Raw genomic sequence first — 11,341 nt, forward strand, 5'->3', positions numbered from 1 at the left:
GTAATTAAAATTACGTTATTGTGGGCTAAACCTATGAATAGTATGGATTTAAGAGCTACCACTCATAAACATTTTATGAAGTCGTGACGTGACCCGACTTGCGATATCGTATACAATTGCGACGTGTTCTTCTACTAGACTCTGGAACTTTTCATACCTACATAAAAGATAATATTCTAGTCCGAAATTTGGATAACTGTTCAGAGGATAGTCGATGCCAGCTTGCTCTAAGAACATATTTACTTTTCTAGTTTTTAAAATGTAATGCTATAATCACAATATTATAAGTGCGTATCATGTTCCTTTATTTACCTATCCTGCAATATTGGTGTGTAGTTGGTACTGCAAGCACGTACCTTGACCATTAATTCTCTAGCCTCGTCACCAGTCTACAGTTAATGTGTTTTGTCTGCAATAATTTTTTGATACATTATTTTGTGTATTTACCAAATTTTTGTATAGGTTTTAATTTATATTGTTGTTAGTATAACACTCGTCCCAGCTACGCACAGGTAGAACAATTATATACATAGGAGAAACAAAAAATTTGTAGTCATATCACAAGGAATCTTATTCTTTTAAACGCGTTACAATTCAAATTAGTAAAGAAAAGTTAAATTGTCTATGTACTAATCTCATATGCCGGAACTTTGTCGTAATAATTAGTGTATAATTGATAAAAAGACAGAAAGGATTACAGAAGGTCCTTGGCAGAGTTGGGGTTGATTTTAATTTAGATTGGCACTAGTTGCACTCCATTTCCTTATCCTCGACACTTCAGGTAGCTAATAAGGATATAAAAGTAATTATTATTCTTTGTTATAAATTAATATATACATAAATAATGTAATAAGCAAAATTGATGCTTATTTTGTCGTATGTGGATTGGAATTTAGTAAATGGGTCTAATCAAATAAGATAGTAGTGATGGTATTCAAGCATTTTATTTTATTATTGCTGTCCAACTTCCAACAATTTTATATGATAGTTTTTATTTTTGGTATTCCATACCGCTTAGGTAGATTATATATTCTTATACTTAAGTACATACAATTTACGTAGAATACTTAGTCATTTAAAATTAAAAATACAAAAAAAGTAAAATATTACAAAATTAATGAAACATTGAAACAAAAGGAATACTTTATATTAACACATAAGTAAATAAAAACTACTTTGTGACCATTTATAAAAACATTAAGTATTAAATTATATATTATACATTAACATTTTCAACATTTTGATCAAGTTACACAACATATCAATTGATTTAAAATATACAATTATGGTGATAATTAATTTATCGAAATCCTATCCACTTTATTAGACAATAAAACATTTAGTCCACAGATATAATACATTTAATTGTAATTTAAACAACTAATATTAGCGCTGGTGATCAAAATCCGCAGTGCTAATAACCCTTAGGTTGACGATTAGATGTAAAGTGTTACAACATTGAAAAATATCAATTTATTTTGATTGAGTAACCTGATAATAGACATCAAATAGTAGATATACATGAAATACCTTAGTAGTAGTTTTCCAAAATAAATGTTGTAATATTAAGTTTACTTTCGATAACTTTATCACCTAACACGCACACATACAAAAACTTCTCGTCATGTTGTGTGAGTGAACATTTATTCCTATTTCTAAATTGTTATCACAAATGGTAACTGAGAGTATAAATGCCATCAATTTAAATGATATAAATAAAGTATTCACAGTATACTTAATGAAAACAATAACATATGTAATTCTCTGCTTTGTCCTCGGCTTTCTTTGCACGGTTTGTAAAATGTTACAATCTGGTAACATTTTATTTTCTTGGTGTGATGTAGTTTTGGATTATTTCATCGCTCGTTAAAATACTTTAAAACATATGTATAAATTAATGTGGTCGGCAATTACAATTGTGCATACAAGAGGTATTGCGTCCAAAATTACCTGAAACAGATTATTTTTTCAATCAAGTCAGCACACAGTAAATACATATAATCATAAAATAACACAATTCATATTCATATAACATAACAAAAATTGTATTATATAATCATCATATATAAAACATGAAAAGTAATCTGGTCCAAAACAAAGCCCTAAGGGACACCTTTTTTACTTCTACTCTTTAGATGTTCATTTTACCAGACATAGTAAATTAGATCTGATAGTAACAGAGACAAAAATATAACATTATTGACTGTGGTATATCTTATCAAATGCTTTACTTTGATATATTTTACAAAAGTAAATTGTTGGGATAATTTCACATCACTAATATATTTATTATACAATATTTTACATTAGTTTAGAACTTACCTGTTATGGAAATCGGTTTATTGACCTTAATATTAGTAGTACACAGCTTTTCTGCAAACATAAAACAAGAATTATATTTTTTTTTAATCAAATTTATTGATTATCACAGAAACGATCTATTTTTGTGTCCAATTTCCTATATGTATGTATATCTTGCTTGGAAACCTGTTTTTTTTTTTATGGCATTGGTTGGCGGACGAGCATATGGGCCACCTGATGGTAAGTGGTCACCACCGCCCATAGACAAAGGCGCTGTAAGATATATTAACCATTCCTTACATCACCTATGCGCCACCAACCTCGGGAACTAAGATGTTATGTCCCTTGTGCCTGTGATTACACTGGCTGTTTGTTAAACGACTTCAAAAAGGGGGAGGTTATTAATTCCTCTGTATATTTTTGTGTTGGATTATATCGTATGTGTGTCGTCTGTTTGTGTGGACTACTATATACCATAAGGTAGAATGGTTGATTGTCTATTACTACAATTAATATTATAGAGCTATGTTAAAATTTATTATTCAATTTTAACTTACCCAATGCATTTGTTGTAATAGGGGTATTAAAGTATCCGAAATTAGTCGCCTGTGTTGGGTTAATGCCAAATTTAAATGTATTCGGGGTTCCTAAAAATATTAAAAATGAATTAATTTTAACTAAAATAAATAAACAAGCGAAATCAACAGCTACAATAATTTCAAAGATAAGGTAGATTTGTAGTGTTTAATATTACTATAGAATATACTGTTTCTCCAAATACATAATTATAATTACATGATAAGAAAATTCAACGTAAATGAACATATTGGAGGTAAAAATAAATTACCTGATATAGTTATTGGTTTTTTGACGATTATATTTGTTGTTGACAGCGTACCTGTAAATATAGATTTATATTATAAATGGGAAAGAAACTGTATCTGTCTGTTTGTTGCTCTTAGTATATAAATATTATCATTTTAAGTTAGCCTTGAAAAAATCCAAGGCTTCAATCTGACTGTACCGAATTCTATTAATTCTTCGGCCTTATTTTATTTATAATTCTTTTTTCTTTAGTCTATTCTAATCAAAGATGAAATGAAGATAAAAAAAAAACAGATTACATTATTTCGCAAATCCATAAAGAATATCATAGTTTATTTTGAAACAAATATGGCGTCAATTCAACGACTAATTTTATCTATTTGGGATCAATCCTTTGTGGTTGGAATAGTATGCGAGTATAGGTATGTATAATAAATTTTGTCATCGTAATGTAGTGTTTAGCTAGAAATCAAACTTACCTGCACTTGTAGTAATAATAGGTTGGCCATAAAGTCCCTGTACTGGCTGCGACATAGTCGGTTGGATACCAAACATGACGCCTTTTTGTTCTTTAAAAACAAAAAAATATTTTTTAAGAAATTATAATATAATATTTACTAATGGTCAGTTGAATTTATAAACCCAATACGAAATTTCTCTCTATTATCAAAAAAAAAAACAAAATCAAAATATACTTTATTCAAGTAGGCTTTTACAAGCACTTTTCAATCGTCATTTAACAAACTAAAGTATAGCTACCACCGGTTCTGAATGTAGATTCTACCGAGAAGAACCGGCAAGAAACTTAGTAGTTCGTTGTAAGTAAATGACGATTCAAAAATGCTTGTAAAAGCGTACTCGAATAAAGTATATTTTGATTTGATTTGATTTTTTACTTTTTTTCAACACCTAAGAATACAGTCATGTTAGTTAAACACAATTATATATGTATGTCATTTCTCCTGCCTGGAAGTCAACAAGCATTAACTCCACGCTTTTTTGTCATCTATATTATCTTGTATCGAATAAAATGCCTTCTTAACCAATGTATTTTTTACAAATGACTTGAATCTATGAAACGGCAAAGTTACTTGTCTGATTAAATGAGCCTAGCAAACCCGACAGATTTTACGACTTTTGTATACTTGTGGCAGCTTAAACTATTCCATTGAATTCAAACAGTCTAGCCTTTATACTAAGCGGCGCAGTTCAATCAGCCGGTAGAATTTCATTCTTGGTACAAACCCGTATGAGTAGGTACCCTCTCATTACATATTCTACGTCCAAGCGGCAATAATAAGGATTTATGTGGCACAAGTGTCATAACATATCAGTTCTCAAGATTGGCGTCATCGATAAAACTTCTCACGGCACCAATGTCTATGGGCAGTGTGAGACCACATTAGGAGGTCCATTAGACCAACCGCCCAACGGTTCCATAAAGAAAAAACAAAACAGGCCATACATCTTCCGTTTCTAGAATAGACAATGGAATAATATAGAGCAAATTATTAAACGCACCTGTTATTGTGATAGGTTGATTAACTGTTATGTTTGTTGAACTCAATTTACCTGAAAATTATAAAAATAAATTTATATTAACAATAATATTATTACTGAATTAGCTGTAAAAGTGGTATTATCGAAATGCTCAAGAAAATTTAAATGTCTCGAACAGATAAAATCCAAACATAAGATTTTTAATGGTTATTTTTATTATTACAAGTAATTACGAGTATTTACCATATTTTTCACGAGTCTCGTGAACAAGACATTCGTAGATAATGTCGACATTATCGAGCTCCACCAAATAAAAATAAAAAACATGGTAAATATCCCGTTTTAAATACTTGTAGTACAATTCAAACAAACTTTTTATTTGATTTAATTTTATTAAAAAAAAAAATATATATATTTAAAATCTTAATAATTTAAATAAAAAACTTACCGGTACCACTGGCATTGTTCATTGGTGAACCGTACAACCCACGGGGTAGTGTAGAGTTAAACCCCGTGTTTGAATTGAATCCTAGTTGTTCATTGTAACCTATAAATAAAAAAACAAACCAAATTAATAGCAACAAAATATTAATGTTTTAAAGAGTTGAGTTTATTGTTAATAGCCCGGCCAAGTAAGAGTCGGACCCATTAACGAAGGGTTCCGTATCAATATTTATAAAAATCATGTCTGATGGATGGGGGGGGGGACTCCCTTAAATATTTATTTATTCAGTTTTTTTATAATTTGTTGTTATAGAGGTAACAGAATATCATGTGTAACTGTCAACTGGTGACAACTGAGTCTCCATATTAGGGTCCCGTTTTACCCATTGGGTACAGAATACTAAGCAAAATATATACTAAAAATATTAAATTCTTTGACAAAATGTATAACTTGACTTGGTGGTAGGGCTTTGTGCAAGCCCGTCTGGGTAGGTACCACCCACTTATCAGATATTCTACTGCCAAACAGCAGTACTCAGTATTGTTGTGTTCCGGTTTGACGGGTGAGTAAGCCAGTGTAACTACAGGCACAAGGGACGTAACACCTTGATTCCCAAGGTTGGTGTGGCATTGGTGATGTAAGGATTGGTTAATATTTCTTACCACGCCATTGTCTATGGGCGGTGGTGACCACTTACCATCAGGTGACCCATTTGCTCGTCCGCCTACCGATATCATAAAAAAATATTCTTAAGGTAACAAGGTTGGGTTAGGTTTTTTTAGTTTTCCTGTCCCATATATCGAGTTATTACTAATACATATGTATGTATGTATATATTTAAAATACGCACCTGTTATGACGATCGGTTCATCAATGTCTATATTTGTAGTACCCAGCTTACCTGTAACCGTAACATTATTATCTCTATTAAAAATATCGATTAAGACATATATATATATATATATGTATATATAAATTATTTTGTTTTTGTGTAATTACTCAAACAGGATTAATATAATTAATGCAATATCATTTTTCAACGACATCGAATTCAACTCAGAAAAAACAATTATTAATTAGTAAAAAATTAAATTAATATTAAGTTGGAAAATAAAGCAAAGAAACGCCGTAAGAATATTTAAAATTTGACTCCCAAATATCCAAGTTCCTGAGATATCTACAAAATTAAATAAACAGGGGAGGGAACTAACAACAGAAGTTGAATGAGTAATGTTTATATATTAACATAATAATATCAACAATTATTTTATCAAAAACAACAAATGGAATTTTCATTCTATTGAATTTTTCTAATACCCGGTTCCGGTCGCGACTAGACGTCCGGTCTTGCAGATGTAGGATACATTTTATTGATAAAAAGTAACCTATGTGCTATCCCTAACTATAATCTAATTTTGTGCCAAATTTAATTTAGATCCGTTGCATTCATACATTCTGATGAGAATTAATAAAAAACATCCATCTACAATTTCGCATTTATAATATAAATTTGACTAACACACAAAATTTATAAAACACAAACCTCCAATCCCCATTTTACCCCCTTACGGATGTCTATATCCTATCCTACCTGCCATATTTCGCTATAAAGAAGATTATGATTTATAAAGCAATAGTTCTCGCCCGCGGCTTCGCTCGCTTAGGAGGTTCGGAGGTCATTTGTTAGACAAATAAGTAGCCCATGTCCCTCCTTGGAATTCATATTTCATCAAATTCGGTTCATTTGTTTGATAGTGAAAGAGCGACAGACAGACAGAGAGAGTGACTTTCACATTTGTAATATTAGTATAGATATAGATTTTTATTAAGCAAAAACATTTAGACTCACCTACATCATTTGTGTTATTCCCGATATTATTTGGAGTGAAGTATCTTTGGAAACACTGCGTGAAATTGGGTGCTCCAAATGGATTCCCACGGTTTCTTGTATCACTACCAAATTGCACACCTGTAAAATCATTGCTTGGATTGTAATTGATTTTAAACTAGGAAGACAGACTAGCAAATGGGTATAATAATAAGCTATAGTAAATGATCACCATCGACAAAGCGCCAGCGAACTTAAATACCATCTCTCTAGTGCCTGATGTAAGACTCAATAAGAATTTAATACTTAATATTATACGAATTATTATTATCCATATATTACAGACAAGTAACCAGTGGCGTAGCTATCGTAGGGCCAGGTGGTGCAGTGCACCAGGGCCCCTGAGCTCTGGGGGCCCTCTAACCTAAGCTATGAAAAGAGCTTTGAATAGAGATGAAGTATGGATTTAACTTACTAGTGATATGTTCAATTCACTGTATCCTGTATCCTATTCTTATTCCTATCTATAATTTTGAAGGCCAATATACATTGAAGAGGGGGCAAGGGCACGATTCTTTTTCTATGCATCGGGGCCCTTACCCACCTAGCTACGCCACTGCAAGTAACGTACACTTTATATATTAATAATCATTATAATATTATCTTTTTTTTTATCTGGCAACATGAACATTGACAGATCTCATAGACACCGACAGACGTTATGTCGGTTGAATTGATTCAATAGTCTATATATATTATTGGGAATCGAGTCAAACATTATTTATAATTACTATAAAATTATATAAGAAAACCTAAGAGACATCATTTTATTTCTGAGTTAAGACCAAGTTTTTATACTGCAGTACTAAGTATTGCTGCTTGGGGGTAAGATTGGGGATAAGATCAGATTGGGAATGGATGGTACCTACCCAGATAGGCTTGAACAAGTCTCTACCATCAAGTAACATTCTTATTTCAAAAGTAAATTAATATACTATAATTACAGTCCATACAACAACTAAAATTTCTTTCTTTCTTTGCGGTGGTCACCACTTACCATAGGATGACTCCATTTGCTTGTCCTACCTATATCATAAAAAAACATGTATGCTACGTCTAAGCCATAAATACCTGCCATACTTGGTGCTGCAGATGAAGCACCCCCAAAAGTTTGATTATTAGCTGCTCCAAACGGCTGACTATTAGCATTTGTTGCATTTGGAGCAGAAACGGAACCAAATGCACCTGCAAAACCAGCTCTTAAGAATATATCCAAAGAGTTTTATTCAAAATATTTGAGAGTAGTTTGTATGATACAACTAACATACCTGGGTTACCTGCGGTTCCAGAAGAAGCACTCCAAAATGAAGTATTTGTTGCATTTGGAGCAGACATGGACCCAAATGCACCTCCGGAAGCATTACTGTTATTAGTTGCTCCAAAGTTCTGATTTGCTCCTCCAAAAGGTTGTGTATTTGTTGCATTTGGGGCAGAAAGAGAACCAATCATGCCTCCAAAAGCTATTAAGAATTAAACCAAGGAGTTATATTTAATATGTCATTGTTATATTTGAAATTAAGTTGAAGTTAGAGTATCTATGCTTTGTCTAACTCATACATACCTGCTGGTCCAGATGAAGTGACCCCAAACGGAATATTTGTTGCATTTGGAGCAGACATGGAACCAAATGCACCTCCAATAGTGCTGTTGTTATTAGTTGCTCCGAAATTATTGTTATTTGATGCTCCTAAAGTCTGATTCTTAGTGGTTCCAAATGTTGAAGCATTTGTTGTATTTGGAGCAGACATGGAACCAAATCCACCACCAAAAGCGGTATTGTTGTTAGATGCTCCAATATTCTGATTTGCTACTCCAAAACTCTGATTTGCTACTCCAAAAGCTTGAGTACTTGTAGTATTTGGAACAGAAGTGGAACCAAATGCTACTCCAAAAGCTTGAGTACTTGTAGTATTTGGAACAGAAGTGGAACCAAATGTTACTCCAAAAGCTTGAGTACTTGTAATATTTGGAACAGAAGTGGAACCAAATGCTACTCCAACAGCTTGAGTACTTGTAGTATTTGGAACAGAAGTGGCACCAAATGCTACTCCAAAAGCAGGATTGTTACTTACTCCAAACTTCTGATTATTGTTTGCACCAAAAGTTTGATTATTACTTGCTTCAGAAGTCTGATTATTAGTTGTATCAGCAGCCGGAGTTGTTGTTAAAGTGCCAAAAGCTGCTGATGACGTCACTGAAGTATCTGGAACACCCATCAAAGATTGAATGATACCTACACTACACTACTACTGTTTGTTGCTACAAAATAATTTCTTACAAAATATAAGACACTACCTATTTTACTCAAAACAATGTATTAACTAAATATTTATTTATAATATATAAAGAAAATAAAAAAAAATGAAATAAAACCAAATATATTAGTACATTCACAGATTTTTTTTGCGTGGGGGTGTTAATACCTACATACATAATGTACATTCATGTATGACATATTACAGAGATTTGTGTAAAAAAAAAAGAGTTTTTGGTACAGTTTTCTCCTCTATTGAAGAGTAATATTAACCATTCCTCACATTGCCAATGTACCACCAACCTTGAGAACTAAGATTTTATGTCCCTTGTGCCTGTTGTTACACTGGCTCACTCATAACTTTTGGCAGTAGAATATCTGATGTGTGGGAGGTTCCTACCCAAATGGGCTTGCAAAAAGCCCTACAACCAATTAAAATAAGAAATATATCAATTTGATTTTAAATGTATTTCAAGCTATACTTGTAAGTCATAAATACCTGCTGTATCTCCAGCAGATGCAGATGAGGCCATCCCAAAAGGATGAGCATTTGTGGTTTTAGTAGCAGGCCTGGACCACAAAGCATTTCCACATGTTTCATTGTTATTAAATGAATTAAAACTCTCATTATTTGTTGTCTCAGGAGCCTGAGTTGGTCTTTCGGTGTTAGGTGATGATGTCATTGATCTGTCTTGACCGTTGGTATTTAAATCCATTCCTGAACTGAAATGTATAATAAAATCAAGTTAAATTATTATTATGAGGTATTATTAACAGTAAGCCCATAACGCCATACAAATAAGAATTTAAAATATTTACTGTATAAATAAAAAAAAAACACAAATAAAATATTACTTAGTATAACTTAAATATTACTTTAGTTGTAATTACTATTATTTGATATTTAATCTATATTCAATTATTTATAATGTGTGTATTGTGTGTGTGTTAGCTTACTTTTGACCATCTAAAATTACTCCAGAATCATTTGATTGCTCTGAAGCATTGACTTGAGTCGGCTTGATCCCAAATGACATCTGCATGAGTATTTGATTCTTTATTCACCTTGAAGACGAGTATTAAAAATTTTTGCTTGATTAATTTTATTGAAAGCCCGTTTACGCTTCTATAACTCAAAATTATTTACATATACATATATTTTTTAAAGTAAGTATTGAGCGCATCATTTCCGTGGAAAATAACAGTAGATCGGTATACAATATTATAATGAAATAGTTCTCAATAGAAATTTGAGAATATTTTATTAAATAAATAAAGAAAAAATATTATTTAATGCAAAATATCTGTGATACTCTTACTTTTTGGGTTTAAACAATAACAAATCGATCGAGCGAATGATCGCACTGTCACAAATCTGTCCGCGCACAATATTTAAGTTTCTTGGAAGAAGAGAACAGGCCATAGATAATACATATATGACTACAATAACAAACAAAATATGTAAAATAATATGTTGTGGGTTGGGCGATCCAATTTTGTACCTATCTGTCCTACTACACGTATTGTCGTATTTGACATTGACATATAAAGGGAGAACAGAGATATTACCATAGTCAATGGAGTGTAAGGTAAGGAGAGGTATTTTTGTACATAAAGAGTGTCAAAATGTATCAAATTAAGATGTCGCTGTTGGAGCTAGTGCTCAAAATTTCAAGGAACGCGCTCATATTCTGTAAAGTTAGACACTCTCTTTAAAAAGCACTAATATCAATATTATTCTATTCACAAATTTATAAATTCCAATTAAAAATCACATAAATGTTATTAATTTCAAAGAGGTGCTAAGTGGTAATGTGCGCTAAAATGTGAATTATAATATTAATCTAAGCAAAATAAAATGTTGTATAAATCTAACTCTAGTTTAGTAAAGGTTTATTTCTATATAGCAATGGTGATAGTACGACAGTGGCGCCAATATGGTTGGTTACCAAACATCACTAAAAAACAATAAACCCTACATAATTAGGTCTTGATCCGAATGAAGTATAAATGAAGGAATTTTTTTCGAGACACTAAATTAAAATTTTGTGCTTCTATGGCAAAGACAAAAAAAACTCCACAAAAATAAGGTTTGAACTCCGAAGCTTTTAACTATTTTGAATTGTAG

The 11,341-nt window shown here is 31.7% G+C and overlaps 1 protein-coding gene across 4 annotated transcripts; it reads right to left on the reverse strand.

The window, feature by feature from the left end:
* Positions 1-1,247: 1,247 nt before the first annotated feature.
* LOC125072436 (nuclear pore complex protein NUP98B-like) lies at positions 1,248-10,719 on the reverse strand. Of its 4 annotated transcripts, none has more exons than XM_047683065.1 (15): positions 10,533-10,719; positions 10,171-10,250; positions 9,713-9,936; positions 8,521-9,162; positions 8,228-8,419; positions 8,031-8,144; positions 6,921-7,040; positions 5,922-5,972; positions 5,075-5,173; positions 4,648-4,698; positions 3,606-3,695; positions 3,149-3,199; positions 2,859-2,948; positions 2,323-2,373; positions 1,248-1,950 (listed from the first exon to the last, which is right to left on the reverse strand). In XM_047683065.1, the coding sequence occupies exons 2-15, from the start codon at positions 10,248-10,250 to the stop codon at positions 1,895-1,897; spliced, it is 1,911 nt and encodes a 636-aa protein (XP_047539021.1). In that variant the 5' UTR covers positions 10,533-10,719; the 3' UTR covers positions 1,248-1,894. The 4 variants fall into 4 exon arrangements, with proteins under 4 accessions (XP_047539021.1, XP_047539020.1, XP_047539019.1 ...); XM_047683064.1 differs by having other exon boundaries at positions 10,171-10,339; XM_047683063.1 differs by having other exon boundaries at positions 10,171-10,278; positions 10,533-10,718.
* Between the last annotated feature and the right edge of the window lie 622 nt (positions 10,720-11,341).

This window comes from Vanessa atalanta, chromosome 21, assembly GCF_905147765.1.
Source record: "Vanessa atalanta chromosome 21, ilVanAtal1.2, whole genome shotgun sequence".
Classification (NCBI taxonomy): Eukaryota; Metazoa; Arthropoda; class Insecta; order Lepidoptera; family Nymphalidae; genus Vanessa; species Vanessa atalanta.

What these genes read in the sequence shown, in the direction of transcription:
- LOC125072436 (XM_047683064.1), bottom strand. Translation starts at nt 10,256, where the DNA reads ATGCAGATGTCATTTGGGATCAAGCCGACTCAAGTCAATGCTTCAGAG. An exon ending in TGGAACCGCAGGTAACCCAG is followed by an intron (nt 8,145 to 8,227) that starts GTATGTTAGTTG and finishes CTGGTTTTGCAG; the next exon opens with GTGCATTTGGTTCCGTTTCT. An exon ending in TCAACCTATCACAATAACAG is followed by an intron (nt 3,696 to 4,647) that starts GTGCGTTTAATA and finishes TTGTTTTTAAAG; the next exon opens with AACAAAAAGGCGTCATGTTT.